The sequence below is a fragment of the Marmota monax genome, unplaced genomic scaffold, assembly GCF_021218885.2.
Source record: "Marmota monax isolate L192 unplaced genomic scaffold, Marmota_monax_Labrador192_F-V1.1 WCK01_AAM20220418_F8-fsc00105, whole genome shotgun sequence".
Taxonomy (NCBI): domain Eukaryota; kingdom Metazoa; phylum Chordata; class Mammalia; order Rodentia; family Sciuridae; genus Marmota; species Marmota monax.
This window is the reverse complement of record NW_026692947.1, coordinates 412,815-429,354: the sequence shown is the minus strand read 5'-3', so window position 1 is coordinate 429,354 and position 16,540 is coordinate 412,815. Positions and strand designations below refer to the sequence as shown.

At 41.0% G+C, this 16,540-nt stretch overlaps 1 protein-coding gene across 2 annotated transcripts in view; it reads left to right on the top strand.

Moving 5' to 3' along the window:
• Positions 1-15,811, top strand: part of Dstyk (dual serine/threonine and tyrosine protein kinase) — a 54,167-nt gene extending 38,356 nt beyond the window's left edge. Inside the window, exons 4-14 of one of the 2 annotated variants that reach the window (XR_006853295.2) lie at positions 373-605; positions 953-1,036; positions 1,738-1,914; positions 2,854-2,983; positions 3,561-3,717; positions 4,375-4,507; positions 6,573-6,686; positions 8,474-8,588; positions 10,746-10,880; positions 11,268-11,645; positions 15,354-15,811. Coding sequence is in view for 1 of the 2 variants with exons in the window: in XM_046452097.2 (XP_046308053.1) it covers positions 373-605; positions 953-1,036; positions 1,738-1,914; positions 2,854-2,983; positions 3,561-3,717; positions 4,375-4,507; positions 6,573-6,686; positions 8,474-8,588; positions 10,746-10,880; positions 11,268-11,455 (1,466 nt within the window). In the remaining variant the exon portion in view is untranslated. Of the gene's footprint in view, positions 1-372; positions 606-952; positions 1,037-1,737; positions 1,915-2,853; positions 2,984-3,560; positions 3,718-4,374; positions 4,508-6,572; positions 6,687-8,473; positions 8,589-10,745; positions 10,881-11,267 lie in introns of both variants that reach the window. The other variant, XM_046452097.2, reaches the window with a different exon arrangement.
• Positions 15,812-16,540: the final 729 nt, after the last annotated feature.

Sequence of the window (16,540 nt, the reverse complement as noted above, 5' to 3'; positions counted from 1 at the left end):
TAATACCCACCTGTCAAAGTTATTGTGAAGATGAAATTAGACTGCATATTTTAAAATACTTATTATTATGTCTTTCAAATAGTTTGCATGCAATAAATGGTGTTTATCCCCTCCTATAAATTTGACGTAAAAGTTAACAAAATCAACAGACTTGTTTTTAAACATAATTGCTGCTTCTCAGGATCTTGGTAGCCTTAAGTAGTTGAGCATTATGTGGCCCTGATCATGCTGAGGGTCAGTGTTCATCAACCAGTTGTGTCTTTTTATAGCCATTGTCCTGTGATTCATTGGCTCTGACTTGGGAGAGGCCTTTATGTAGTAGGTCTGCCCCTTTCCCTCACAGCTAAGTAGCTTATTTCTCTGCCTCCATAGATGTTATTGTCCCAGAGAATGGAGAACCAGTGGGCACCAGAGAGATCAAATGCTGCATTCGACAAATCCAGGAACTCATCATCTCCCGGCTTAATCAGGCAGTGGCTAACAAGCTAATCAGCTCCGTAGATTACCTACGTGAGAGCTTTGTTGGAACTCTGGAACGGTGTCTGCAGAGCCTGGAGAAGTCACAGGATGTTTCCATTCATATCACCAGTAATTATCTCAAACAGGTATGCAAAGAAAATGGTTCAAATAGAAAACCTGGAATAATTCACACACTAGTCCAACTTCAAATTAGCCAGGATTTTCCCTCTCAAATTTTTACCTATTGTTTGAATTTTATTGTTTTCCTACCTGTGACCACTGCCTATGGGAGGTGCTGGTGAGCTGTAAATTATAGTCAGTAAACATGAAGAGGAAGTAAAAAGGCCTAACTAGTCACAGAGTATGCAATCAACTTGAGTTAATTCTCTCTATATATATATATATTGAGGGATAACTTTGGAAACCTTGAGACTGGACTGTGTTCTTGAAGTAAATATCCTGTATTGAATTTTCTTTGTGTATACTCTTTTAGATCTTAAATGCTGCCTATCATGTTGAAGTCACGTTTCACTCAGGGTCCTCGGTTACAAGGATGCTGTGGGAGCAAATCAAGCAGGTATGCGTTGCTTTGAGGGACAGTTTTCAGTTCCTTATTGACTTACAGGGATCCTAATCACTCTAGGAGGGAGCACATGGCTAGGATCTCCTCTTAAGATAGATTGGCCTTGTGTTCTGATTGGTCTGCCTGAGAGAATTCTAGTTTGTGCCTATTAAATAATTATTAACAGTGATCCCTTTCATTCTTAAAAGTGGTAGGTTTAAATGATATTTCATGGAACCATAAGCCTCTCCATCACTAGTTTCTTCATATTTTTCTTAAACAGACTGAATGTTTTCTCAGAATTAGTGGTGGTGTTGCCACAGGCTAAGGAATGCAGTTCCTGTTCTGGAATTGACTCTGGCTCTTGTGCTGTTATGTTATGTTATGAAGTAGTTATTTACTGCTTCAGATTCAGACACTCCCCAAGACTGCATATAATGTATTGAGGGTTTGTGAGCATGTAGACTCATAGACTCAGCCTACTGTTTTGGTTTTTTTGGCTTAGTGTTCTTTGATACCTTCCTCTGGGCTGAGCCCTGATTGTGGGGTAGATAGGGCTAGATGGAATTAGAGAGGAACCTTGAACTTCATGAGGCTCTTATTCTTAAGAACCTTCTGCTAATGGGTGGGTAATCCAGAAAAGGAAGGGCATCATTGGGACCTTCTAGTAGTTCCTTTCTCCATCCCTCAGTGATCTCATGTCCTTATCTTGGCAGATCATCCAGCGTATCACCTGGGTGAGCCCACCTGCCATCACTCTAGAATGGAAGAGGAAGGTGGCCCAGGAAGCCATTGAGAGCCTCAGTGCCTCCAAGTTGGCCAAGAGCATTTGCAGCCAATTCCGGACTCGGCTCAATAGTTCTCATGAGGCTTTTGCAGCCTCCTTACGGCAGGTTGGTATGTAGGAAAGGAGATACAGCTAAAATAAGCAAAGGAGAGCTTCATCAAGAGAAGAATATTTTGCTCTTTTTTTAATATTTGTTTCTTAGTTTTAAGTGGACACTATCTATTTTACATTTATGTGGTGCTGAGGATCGACCCAGAGCCCCAAGCATGCTAGACAAGCACTCTACCACTGAGCCACAACCCCAGCCCCAAATATTTTGCTCTTTGCTGTCCATATTATTTTGAAAAAAAAAAATCACCATTGTATTTTTCTATTTTGTTAAAGATAATTCTATATTATAGGAAGTTTCACCGATAAAATTTTAATGTGGATATTTTTCTAACTCTAGGGAGAATGGAGGGAGCTCAGTTAATTTCTCTCAATTTCACTGAATGAGGAAAAAAAAGATACAGGCTTGGTTCCATGGCACACACTTGTAATCCCAGCTTCTCTGGCTAAGACAGGAGGATCGCAAATTTGAGGCCAGCCTGGGAAAGTTAGCAAGACTCTTTCTCAAAATAAAAATTACAAAGGGCTGGGGATGTAGCTCATTTGTAGAACACCCATGGATTCAATCCCTAGTACTGAGGAAAAAAAGAAAATAGAGGTATAGGAACTTTTTTGTAAGTTTATATAGTGTTTTTAGGAATGAATGACAGAGATGACTTTCCAATTTCCATTCTAATTCAGTTTCGTGACATAACTTGTGTGTGCGCATGTGTGTATGTGTGTGTGGAGAGAGTGGATAGATGTGACTGTGTATCCAAGAGAAAAAATTACTGTTTATTGAAAGTTCTGATTGTAACAGTCACTGTGCTAAACGTGCTTTTTAATTCTCACAGTTTCCCATTGAGGTAGATATTATTCCTGTATAACATGTGAGGAAACTGAGGCTAAGGGCTTAATGTGTCTTTTATTATGGGTCTTTTCTCTGTTTCCCTCCTAGCTGGAAGCTGGCCACTCAGGCCGGCTGGAGAAAACTGAAGATCTGTGGCTGAAGGTTCGGAAAGACCATGCCCCACGCCTGGCCCGCCTTTCTCTGGAGAGCCGTTCTTTACAGGACGTCTTACTGCATCGTTAGTCCTTGTTTTTTGTTTTGTTGTGTTTTTCTGGCCTCTGAGAATCCTAATGTCTCAAGCTACTTCCTTGAGGAGTTGCTTAAGCACTTATTGATGTGACTTTGAATTTTTTTTCACTCTTTTAAAAAAATTTTTTTTGTAACTTATTTACTTTTTTATGTGGTGCTGAGGATCGAACCCAGTGCTGCACACATGCTAGATGAACACTCTACCACTGAGCCACAAGCCCAGCCCAACTTTGAATTCTTGAAGTCTTTTGGTCCTGCTATTTATTTTTGTTTTGTTTATTATTTATTTTTATGTGGTGCTGAGGATTGAACCCAGTGCCTCACAGGTGCTAGGCAAGTGCTCTACCACTGAGTCACAACCCCAGCCCAGGTCCTGCTATTTATATAGCTTAAATAACATTACCAAAGTTTATTTAGTTACTTTCCACTGTTTTAGAATGACACTAGAATTTCTTCCCCTGGCATGATTATGACTTCTGGTCTCTAGGCAGGCCCACATCTAAGAATCTTACAGAGGTTTCCCAGTAAGTTCCCTCCTTCCTTTTCTCTGTCTCTGTCCCATGTAGGTAAACCTAAACTGGGACAGGAACTGGGCCGGGGCCAGTATGGTGTGGTATACCTTTGTGACAACTGGGGAGGACACTTCCCTTGTGCCCTTAAATCGGTCGTCCCTCCAGATGAGAAGCACTGGAATGATCTGGCTTTGGAGTTTCACTACATGAGGTGGGTCCTAGTCTCATCCATCTCTCTGGGAAAGATCCCTAGAAGAGGCCAGAAACCGGGAATAAGTGTTGTACCAAAAGCTCCAGCTCCCTGTTTCTCCATACCTAGGTTTCAAAATATTTGTGGGTCTAGCCTAGCCATAGGTACTCTTTAAAGACTTTACTATCTTGGTTTGGTCTTTTCTAGCCATTTTAAATTCTTAGATTTCTCATTCCATTTAACTTTCTTTCTTTCTTTTTTTTTTTTTTTGGTACTGGGGATTGAACTCAGGGGCACTTAGCCACTGAGCTAACACCCCCAGCCTTTTTATTTTTTAATTTTTTTGAGATAGAGTCTCACTGAGTTGCTAAGACTGTCTTTGAATATGGAATCCTCCTGCCTCAGCTTCCCGAGTTGCTGAGATTACAGGCATGAGCCACTGTGCCCAGCTGTTTATTTAACTTTCTTTCTTAGTCATCAAGGCTTGTTGATTTTTAGATTCCATGTTTCTTTTTCCTTGGTGGAAAGGTTATTCTGTTAGCACTCTGTCTATACTGAGCGCCATTCCCTATGGACCTAAACTAAGCATGGTCTTAAAGCTATTCCTTCCTACATTTTGACATGTTATACAAGATTAGAACCCTAGTATTGTAGCCCAGACATCTCTTCTTCCCACAGATCTCTACCGAAGCATGAGCGATTGGTGGATCTCCATGGTTCAGTCATCGACTACAACTATGGAGGTGGCTCCAGCATTGCTGTGCTGCTCATTATGGAGCGACTACACCGGGACCTCTACACAGGGCTGAAGGTGAGGCAAAGCAGGGAGAGATCTCTATCCAGCTGAGGACTAGAACCTCTACTTCCCTATTGGCCTTTCATCCATTCCTGTTTATTCAGAGCCTCCTATTTTCATAAGATATTGTTGGAATTATCAGATTTTAGAATTATCAGATTTTATTGCACTTATATCCAAAATCCTTAAAACTGTCTCAGACGTAAAAAAGTCTTTTTTTTTTTTTTTTTTGGTCCCAGTATTTATATCCAGAATACTGTCATTTATAGTAGTGATTAAAATTAGAAGAGCAGAAAAACTTCCTGGAACTCTGTTCCCCTTTCTCTCTTTTTTTGTTCTTGGTGGATAAAGCCAGTTTTATTTAGTCAATAAATATTTATGCATAACGCACTGTATTAAGAACCATTAGGGAATATCAAAAAATATAACTTCCAGGAACTTTCAAAGGAATCACAGTCAATATTTCGTGAGGATGTGGAGTTTGAGTTTGACACGCGTATCAAAATGGGTAAAATTTTGGCAGTTGGAAAGAAAGAATCGCTGTAGAATTCAAGTTTGTTTTAGACAATGAAAACTCCAGATTACACATTCTAACACAGGTCCCAATAAGGTTTAGAACAGAAATCATGGGCTGGGGCTGTAGCTCAGCGGCAGAGCTCTTGCTTAACATGTGTGAGGCACTGGGTTTGATCCTTAGTACCACATAAAAATAAACAAATAAAAGCATTCTGTCCATTTACAACTACAAAAAAAATTGTCTTTAATCATATGATCTTTTTATGAATTGAGATATGCCACACTGAAGAATTTTATTTGAGTGAAGATGAAACTTTCAGTTGGATATTGAAATTTAGATGAGTTCCCCTCATCTAAAACCACCACCAAAAGGGAGGTTTCTTGGAGCTGGGAATGTAGCTTAGTGGTGAATTGCTTGCCTGGCATGCACAAGGCCCTGGGTTCAAGCCCCTGGGCTGAAGGAAAAAAAAAAAAAAAAGTGGTTTCTTTTGTTTGTTCCCTACATTGGAGCTGAGGAGAGAAAAACAGATATCAGAATATCTAGGTAGTCCCTTCTTACAGATTCCTTTTCTACAAGTTTACACAGAATCTTCCAGAACTAGGGCAGAGAACAACTTAAATGCTCCCAGGAGTCATGACAAATTGATTGGATGAAGAAAATGACTCTTCAAATGATCCTCTCTATTACAGATGAGTTAAGCTCAGAACGTCTGTTGCTTTTGTACCTGTGGACTAGCAGCCCCACTTGATCTTTTGGATGAATAATACAGTATTTTCCAGAACCCAAGAGCTCCTAAACTAAAGTAATATGAGTGGTATTTGAAGTCATTAAACAAAATCTGCAGTGACTAGGCCTGTAAAACAGCAGAAGTAAATCCACCTCTGCAGTTGAGGTGTTCAAATGTTCAAAATATGTTCATGGGAAGTTACACTCCATGTATGTATGATATGTCAAATTACATTCTACTGTCATGTATAACCAAAAAGAACAAATAAAAACTTTTAAAAAGTGGGCTCATGGGCCAGGCATGGTGGCTCGTGCCTGGAATCCCAGAGGCTTGGGAGACTGAGGCAGGAGGATCACAAGTTCAAAGCCAGCCTCAGCAACTTAGAGAGGCCTTAAGCAACTCAGTGACACACTGTCTCTAAATATAATATAAAAAAGGGTTAGGGATGTGGCCATTGGTTAAGTGCCCCTTGGTTCAATTCCTGGTACCAAAAACAAATAAACAAACAAAAACAAAAATCAGGGTTCATGGATTTAGTTTTTTGGTTGCACCTCTCCTTGTCACCTCTGGGCATCATTCAGCTGTCCCAACTGCAGCCCCCAAGGGATTTTATCTGGCTTTGTGTTCTTTTCAACTTGTACTTCCTTGCTTTTCCTCCACTTCCCTCTCCTAACTGCTTTCCTCTTCCCCTTTTGTTTCTATTCGTTTTTCTGTCTTTGTGTGTCCTGATGTGGTCAGTCTTTTAGTTCCTCAAAGAATGAAGTCTCAGTTGGTTCAAGCAAGTTGGATTGAGGAGTTGCCCTGTTTGTGACAGTAAGTTCTTTTGTTTCTCCAAGGCTGGACTGGCCCTGGAGACACGTTTGCAGATAGCACTAGATGTGGTGGAGGGAATCCGCTTCCTGCATGGCCAGGGACTCGTCCATCGTGATATCAAACTGAAAAATGTACTGGTAAGTAGAGCTGTGTCCCCAAGAAGACACCCTGCTTCTGTGGGTGGAGGATGTACAAAATGTAAGTTTGATCCTAAGAAAAATCCAGATGGAAAGAAGTAGAGTTAATAGTATAGTGGATGGATGGTTTTCTTGGAATTTAAGGTTAGGCAGGAGTTTCAGTACAGACCTACCTTATAGTAGTATAGAGTTTTTCCCCCTGTACACTGTTGAAAAATTTTTAACCTTATAGAAAAAGTTAAAAGAGTGGTACAGTGAAGACCTAGATATCCTTTATCCAGATTCTTCTTCTCTATTTTCCTCGCTCACTCACATTCTCACTGTTTATATGTATACACTTACATGCACACACAGGCATACTTTTTCACAGAATTTTGTGAAAGTAAGTTGCAGATAATACTTCATTTCTAAATACTGAAGCATGTATCTCCCAATAAAAAGGCAGTCTTACACAAAATTAAAATGTCATCACACCCAAGAAATTTACCATCAATACAATGTTGTTACTTAACATGCAGTCTGTATTAACAGTGTTAAAGTTTCCCCTAATATATCCAATTGCTCCAAATATGGTCTGTTTGTTTATTTGATCCAGTATCCAGTCCAAGTATCATATAGTACATTTTGTTGCCATGCTTATTTAGTTTCCTTTAATCCAGAACAGTCTACCTTTTTTTTTGCTTTTTATGACATTTACATTTTTGAGGAGCATAGGCCTTTGTTATTGCTTACGGTGATATTGGATGAGAGCAGAGATAAATTAATAAAGCTTAAAAGGTAAGAGAGTCATGAACTCACTGGTCCTGTTATCTAAATTATGAAGAATAATTTGGGCTAGAGATTTGGGGTGTAACTCAGTAGTAGAGTGCCTGCCTAGCATGTTCCAAGGTCCTGGATTCAATCCCCAGGACTGCAAGAAAGTAAGAGGAACTTTTGACATATTCCACTTTTTTTTTTTCTTTTAATTTAGACATACTCCTCTTGAAAAAGAATCTTGTTTTGTGGTGCTTTGGATTAAACCCAGGCCCTCATGCACATTAGCAAGTGCTCTGCCACTGAGCCATACACACACCTAGCCCTCCAAAAATCTTTCAACATAGACTTCTTGTAAATATCTTAGAGTATCATTAAGGTATTTCTGGTAGCACTTCAATGATGTACAAAGATGACAGCTGTTTGAGAGAAGGGAACAATCTTACTAAAAGTATAAGTGAAATCTAAGAGGAAGGCTGATCATTAGCCAAAGTGTCCCCCCCCCCATGCTGCCCCACCTCCCCCAACTGTGTTGTTGCTGGGGAATCTGCCCAGGGCTTTGAGCGTGCCAGGCAAGTGCATTGCCACTGAGCTACACCCCCAAATGGGAGTCACAGTGCATTCTGTTGGATTTCTCTCTTGGTTAGGAAAGGAAATACAGGAATTTCAGGAAGCTTCTAGGCTGACTAGAGGACTTCACCTTTCTGTCCTGGGGTCAAGTGAAGAATCCGGAGTTGAAATGGTTTTCCTCATTGTTCTTCCATAGATCCTCACTTATTCATTCTTTCAAGATTTATGAAGATTCTCATAGGTGCCAGGCTCCATGCTAAGTGCCAGGGATACAAACATGAAAGAAACAGTTCCTGCCATCAGGTTGCTCACAGTCTCTGAGGAGGAGAGTGTGAAGATGGGCTAGGTGGAGGCAGATTTTGTTAAGCACTACTTTGAGGTGCATATTTTGAACTTGGATATACAATTGAATACTACCTGCAAGCTCAGAGACAAGGTGAATTCTTCCCCTGCTTTCTTGGCAGCTGGACAAGCAGAATCGTGCCAAGATCACTGATTTAGGATTCTGCAAGCCAGAGGCCATGATGTCAGGCAGCATTGTGGGGACACCCATCCATATGGCCCCAGAACTTTTCACAGGTAAGGTCTGGAGGGCAGGGAGTGGATTTGGGCAGGGTCAGAACTACAATCCTGAGAGCTACTCATCAGACTAAGCAGTATGCACAAGTACTGCTGGCAGGTCTGGCTGACAGGGGAGAAACCAGAGGAGGGCAAACCTAAGGCAGGTAGGGGAAAAGTGAAGAGGTATAGAAGTAGGAAGGGAAGTGCAAATGGGAAGTCACAGTGCATTCTTTTGGATTTCTCTCTCTCTGGGTTATTATGCCATCATTGCTATAATCATTTAATTATTTGATCATAAATTCTAAATCAAATAACTCTTATATAATAGCAGTTGTCTTCTATCAATAAAGAACTTGCAATTGACAAAGAGGTATATTAAGAGAGGTAAAGTAATTTGGACCCATTATCCAGCAGCATATAATTTAATACTAAGTGAAGGGCTATATGATGTACCGTTGGTGTTCCACAATGGGAAAGAGGAAGGTTGAAATGTTTGACGGTTTGTGTTAGAGGTGAAATTTTAGGTATAACTCGAGTCAGATCTGGAATGTTGGTATGTGGAAAGGGAACTCATTTATTTGAGTATATACTTTGAGGTAAGCAGTGTGGGCATTTATACATTTTGTTCCTTTAATCTTCATAATTATGTGATAATGTTGGTGTATTTTTTTGTTCATTTCCTGGACAAAGTTGAATCCAGATTGATGAATTAACTCACCCAAAAAAATATTTAGCTAGAAAGTAACAGATATGGGATTTGAATCTAGGTCTTTTCTGACTCTAGAGTCCAACCATGGATCATGAAGGAGAGAAACTTCCAGAGGCTAGAGAAGGGGAAATATTAAGGAATATTGTAGAATAGAAATAATAATAGAAATAAGTATGACAAGATAGAAATAGTGACAAGCAAGGTTGGAAGTGAATACACTGAGCTTGAAATTCTGGCGGAGGAGGTAGGCCTGCTGTGCAGGAGTGGGCAGCTGCTGAGCTCCTGAGGGGAGAATACAAAGAAGATGCTTATGAAAGATTAGCTTAGCAGGAGTTGGTAGAGGGGATTTGAGTGAGAAGAACCAAAAACAATGAGAGGGTTCGGTGGTGGTTATCTCCAGGATTAGGTTGGTGTTAATGCTGAAGCAAAAAGAGATAGATTTGAAATCAATTCAGAGGATGGAATAGACAAGATTTTTTTGTTATTTACTTGATATGAGTGATGAACAGGGAAGAATGACTGAAAAATGACTGAATTTTTTTAAATATATTTTTTTAGATGTAATTGGACACAGTACCTTTATTTATTTTTATGTGGTGCTGAAAGGATCCAACCCAGCGCCTTGTACATGCTAGGCGAGCACTCTGCCACTGAGCCACAACCCAGCCCGACTCTGAATTTTTGAATGGGAGTGAGTAGAGAAGGGTTGTACTTTATCAGGAAGATGGAAAGGTAATTATAGGTCAGTCATTAGAATTGATAATAGCTGAAATTAGCAGTGTATTTGGATTTCTTTTATTTTGTTCACAAGTCTTCTCTCAACTCTTCATCAAGTAATGCTCTGAGGATTAGAAGTTAGGTAGACAGCTCTAGTCCTACCCACATCTGAACCAAGTAGTCACCATTTTTCTTTCCCTAAACTGACTTTTAAAAAATATTTCTATTCCTGTCACTATTATTCTACTTTGACTGCTTCATATTTAAAGTCCTTTATTTCTATTATAGTCTACCCTATTTCTGTCAGAATAATCTTTCTAAAATATTTTTCACGTCACCTCCTGCTTTAAGGTGTAAATGATCTGCTGCCCACTGGCTCCAGACTCCTCTCTGACTTAAAAGAATCTATTATGTTCTAGTTCCAGTGTACCCACCCACCTGTATTTCCCTGATGTGACCTATTAGGATTGATTTTGTAGTTACCCCATGAAAATGAAAGGCCTTCCTCCCTTTTCCTTCATCCAGTTCAAGTGTTGGTATGCTGTCAGTGCCTAGCTTTGGCCTCCCCGTGCCTTCGTGTTCATATTGTAAACATGTCCTGACTACCTGGCAGGGCTGTTTTGAAAGACTATGGATGTTAACAGCTCCAGAAAAAAAACAACAACATAAAAAGACCTGCTAATGCACGTGGATGGCCATGTGCCGTCTTCCCTCTCTGGTTCACTAGTGTTCATCCCTTCTTGCTGTAGGAAAGTATGATAATTCCGTGGATGTCTACGCTTTTGGGATTCTCTTCTGGTATATCTGCTCAGGCTCCGTCAAGCTCCCTGAGGCATTTGAGAGGTGTGCTAGCAAAGACCATCTCTGGAACAATGTGCGGAAAGGTAAGAGCCAAGGCACTGCTCTGCCTCCACTCCTTTAGTGAGAGCAGAGTCTGGCATTGCAGCAGGGCCCTGTCTCCTCCACAGCAACACATGCATATTTAGATCATCCTGGAATCCAGAGAAGACATAAGTCAAACCTTTGCTTCCAGGCAGCATTGTGTTGAACTATCTCAAAATGCTTTTTTTCTTTAAAATTTCCTCTTCAATTTCCTATGTCGAGTGGGTTCCAGACTTTCTTCACTGTTCCTATTAGATTCTAACCTATGTCTGCAGTGGAAACCTAAGCTCCTTTTACTCTTTAGTTCCCTGAGGCCCAGCTGGCCTGGCCAGCTGGTTGGGTTGGGCTCCCTCTCACTGACTCTCTGATTTCCATGCTCCTTTCTCTAGGGGCCCGCCCAGAACGTCTCCCTGTGTTTGATGAGGAGTGCTGGCAGTTGATGGAAGCCTGTTGGGATGGTGACCCCTCTAAAAGGCCTCTTTTGGGCATTGTCCAGCCCATGCTCCGGGGCATCATGGACCGACTGTGCAAGTCAAATTCTGAGCGGCTGAACAGAGGACTAGATGACTCTACTTGAAAGCAAAGACCTTTCTCCTCCATTCTTTGTTTCTTTTTTCCCCCCTCACTTTTTGGGCATGGGGAGAATTTGACTTTTTTTTTTCATTATAGGGAGCTCCTGAGAGACTGGTGCTTGCTGGTCAACTTAAGACCTTCCTAGGCAGAGGTGGCTCCTGGACAGTGGAGAGTTGGATGACTGAGCTTTCTGGGTGGGTCATGGATGCCCCATCCTATCCCTTTGTCAAAAAAGATTGTCTAAGATGTATAAAAGCTGAGGAATGTAATGTTCTGGCCTCAGAACTAAAGGAGGCAATTGTTACCATTGTCTATTCACTGTATTATGTTTCAAAGACAATAAGTGGGACACTGCAGTGGCAATAGTACTGAAAATGTATTATTTTCATGATTTCAGCACTAGCTAGGAATAGTTTGATTCTACCCAGTGGTAAGGACCACTTAGAAAATTTCAGTTTAGGTCAAGATTGTGTTAACATAGGGACACATGACAAAACTTGTGGATACCTGGATCCTGCTATCTGTAACCAGGAATTTCGGGTTGTAATGGTCAGAAACCCCAGTAAGGGAGCTAGAAACAAACCTATATTTTCCTCACAGTGCCAGTGTGTTTACATGTATAGGGCTACACATCCCTGATTCCTGGGAGGTTTCACTATTACAATACTAAGAGACCAAAAAAGAAAGAAAAGAAAAAAGTGTGCATATGTCTGTATATACATAAGCTATTGGATTTTGAGTTACTGCTAACTCCAGAACAGAATCTGTTCTTCTACCCTTGGGTCTTCCTCCCATGCCTCTCCCTTCTTTTGATCTTAAGGTGGGAAAGCTCCAGATTACATGGTACTTAGAATTCAGTGAGCAGAACTGACTTAAAGTGAGGCTGTGGGTAAGACCTGAGAGGGGCAACGAGGGGAGGCCACGGCCTGCATACAGCCTGTTTGAAATGTGCATACCAGCTTGTTTTCAAAACTTTAATCAGAAACTCTTTGGGGGGTTGAATCTAACACACTAATATTTTTAAAGCTTGACCAGTGGTTAAAAGGCCAAGGTTTCTTCTGTCCTTTCTTTACCTTATTTTAGATATAATCTGTTAGAAGAAAAAAGGAACCAGATGAAAGAGAAGAATAGCTCTGTGGTAGCTCAGTGTGTTGGTGGCTGGAAGCTCTGCTCCCTTCTGAGTGGTCTTTGGTGGTGTTCTTATGAAGTACACATAGATACAGAGATGGACAACTCCAGTCAGAGGAAAGGGGAACAACTTGACACTGGTGCATCTCAGGTCTTGACTTCAAGCCTTCCACCAATAAACTGTTCCATTAGATTTAGAAACACAAGTAGATGAAGAAATTGTGGAGGTGAATAGCCTCCATCCATCTGTCCAGTCTCAAGAACTCTGGTCTGGCCCTTTGTGTTCATCTCCAAAGTGTGTGAATCAGGTTCCCAGGAGGTGTGTAAGATGAGTGTTACAGGATTGGAGCTGTAGCTCAGTGAGTGGCAGAGCGTTTGTCTAGCATGTGTGAGGCACTGGGTTCCATCCTCAGCACCACATAAAAATAAACAAAGACGTTCTGTACATTCAAAAAAAAACTAAAAAGATGAATGTTACATTAGCTGCTGGGATTTTCTAGGTTTGTCTATAACCGAATGACCATCCCTTACATATTTACGGAGTATAAGTGGAGTCTAAAACATTTTTATGTAACTTTTATTAAAGCTCGCTTTTAACTCTGGTTATGATGCAGTTGAGCACAATAACCCTTAAGCACTGCATCCCTTCAAAACTTATGTCATACTACAGACCTTTTTATTTGCAAATGATAAAGGGGACCCATTGTCTTTGGGTTCGCTGGTTCTGGCCTTGTTCTGGTAGAATGTTCAATTTATCTCAGAACCTGAACATCTGTTTAGCTATATACTTCAAGTCACTATTCTCAGCATGAATTTGTTGCCTTCTGGGAACTATGATGGGACTTACAGGAAGCCAGGTGTCAAGTTAAAGGAGAAGCAAGTAGTCTCTACATGGGTGAAAATCATAATCTGTACTGTATGAAATTTCAAAGAAATCTTATATAGTTAGTTCCTGTTGTCAGATCTTTGTCTTCTAAACCTCAAATAATCAGAAGTCTGTACTTCCATTGTGGAGACTACATTCCTAACATTCTTGCAGAGCCTTAGCTCATACTCCAGTCACACATGGGAGGTCAGATTTTCCTACCCGAGTTCCTTTTCAGTTTATCCCTGTGGCTTAGTCTGCTCTGATACCAGTTTTCTAGCAAGTTCTCTATATTTCTTTTCCCAGTGGGAGGGAGGAAGGGAGGAACTAATGCTAAGTCAGGAGTTGTTTTACAGTTAATTTTTAAAAAGTATTCTGAGAAATGGTGCAAGATACTCCTGAAAGTCCCCAGGCTAGCCAAAGTCCACATGGATATTTGGGGGCGTTATTTAAACACTCAGCAGGCTGAGTGCAGGAATATATGTGTATGATGTGTGTATATTTTACTTTTGGTTTATAACTTTGTTAGCCAATTTTGAATTCTTAGCTCGTTGGCACCCATTATTAATGTGATGGTATGCCATGAAATGTACTGTATTGTATATAACTTGGGAGGACACTAGGCATTCAGAGAAGCGTGCAGCACTTAAATGATACAGGGCTTAGTATGGCTGAAGATTTTACCTCCCAGCTTCAGTTAGTTGTGTTCCCAAGTGGTAAGGTGAGATTGTGACTTAGGGAGGAAGAAGAGTGGCATGAAGAATTATCCTCACTGTGTTCAGTCCTTCTAAAGAATTGAATGAGGGCAGTTTACCCTAGCCCAAAAATGTTCACCTGGCTATTTTTAATGAAAAATTGCTCATTTTGCTGAGCGAGAGGCTTCCTGGAGAGCAAGAAATGATGGTGACACCTGGGGCCTGGGATGGCTGACCTTGTGCCTAGAGAGCTAGCAGCAACGTGGTTGCCTAGGAACTGCTGTTCCGAGAGGTGTCCACAGGCATCCCTGGTTCTTGAACCGCCTATTACTGCTCCAGGAAGGGGACTGCACTGATTGTTCCCAGACCAAAGATAGTCATTTTTGACTCCGTCAACTTTAAGGGGACAGAGCCTCGCAGCAACTGCTCCTAACTTAACACTAAAGCTGGAGGAAACAGTGGAGGAAAGGATTCATTACTGATAGATAGGACTAGGGGAATGATAGAACTTTTGACCAGTACCTGTAAACTCCCAAATGCAGTTTTGTATCTTTGTTTGGGCTGCCAAAGAAAAGTTGGAGGGCTGGGGGTGTAGCTCAGTGGTAGAACATGTGCTTACCATAAACCTGGCGGTGGGTTCAGTTCCCAGCACGAACAAACAAACAAAAAAACCAGAAAAGGTAGAGTGTTTGGAAAATTTTTTCCTGATAGAAGTGGCTCAGGATAGCAGAGCTGCGGAGTGACAACTGCACTAAGTGACACTTTATTTTTTTGGCTTATTATTTAGCACTGAGAAGCCCAGGGAAGTGGTGATTACAGTAGCACTTTGGGAAACTGAGGTACTCTCTGGCCATGCTTTGGAGAGACACCATGCTTGGTATTCTGTCGGGCTCATCAGGAAGCCTCCAAAGTTCAGGTTATATCAGAGCCGAATGAAGAGTCCTGGAAAAGTCCATTGCTGAAAGGGGAGTTACTTTAAGTTTTCAAATCTTGATTCTTGGGTTTGCTGGATTAAATAACCCACTTTTTCTTTAAAAGAAAATGAGGTTTATTCTAATGATGGGGGTGGGATGGCTTAGAGCTAGTGTGATAAGTGGGTAAGAAAGGAGTGATCTGGAGGCACTTCCTTTGAAAATTCCCCTGGAGGTTTTAAGTAGCACTATAGTTCTTAAAAGAGTTTTATTATTAACATCATCTGCTTTGTTAATTTCTAGTCCAGTTGAGGAGATGGCAGAGACTGTTGAGAATATCTGACCTGGGGAGGCCAGCTTGCTCAGAGAGTCCATAAAGAAAATTGGCCTGGACAGCTTATGGTCTTTATGCAATGTTTTTTTGTTTATTTTAAAGAACTAATGTCTATTACAGTGTTAAATAAAAGTGTAACATACTAAATGTGTAGAATAAAAGTGCAATAACAAAAGAAAATTACTTTGGCACAAACGTCAGTCTCTATACTCCCTTCTTTCCTATACTATCTGGCTTTTTCCAAATACTGTTACAGCACGACCACGATGTATGTATTTTTAAGAGATGCAACTAGGGGTCAAGTCTTCATCAGTGTAATTTTGAATGGTCAGGTTTGGTTTTTTAGAGTATTCTGTATAATCATTAGGATGCACAAATACCAGATGTGCTATATAATAAAGATCATATTAACATGTTAGTGTTACAACTGTTTGGCTTTGGCTTTGATTTCACTACCCATGTGAATAGGATGCTCCCTGATGCATTCCATTCCACTGTTACCTGCGGTAAGTCTTGCCCTTTGCCTTAGGGGAGATTGATGCCACACGCCACTCCTCCAGCAGGGGCCTTATTCCATAATGGTCATTACTCTTGGTAACTGAATATTTTGCATTACTACTACTAGCAGTGTATTTTTCAGACCCTATCCTGAGGTGACCCCCTTTACTCCAATTTTCAGCACGAACTTGCAGCATTCAGAGTTTATACATGAGTCTAGTTATTCCTTATTAACTGTGAGCTAATTGGGGGCTATAATCTATGTACCAGTTTTTCTGCATTTGGAATACTTTGAGTTCATATAGGCCCACCCCACTGTTCAGGTTTGCTTGTTCAGCAGTGCCTGAAGGTGCCAGTGTGGGCCTCTACCTGAAGCAGCACTGTCTAGTCCCCACGGAAGGTCATCACAGTGTGTGTCTTCTCCCATGGGTGTATTTGTTTTGGTTTGTTTGGGGTGACTGTATCATATTGAACATGTGGCTGAGTCACTGTTTGCTAAAACTGCTTGTGATTTGGCTGCAGCACAAGGTTGGCCAGGAGATGGCAGCACATCTTAAAGAGTTAGCGAGTTTCTACTTAAGAGAAAAGTTCAAAGTGAACATCTGGTTGGTCCCCAACCTAGCCTACACAGCAGTGGTCACACAATGCTGGTAAGCCT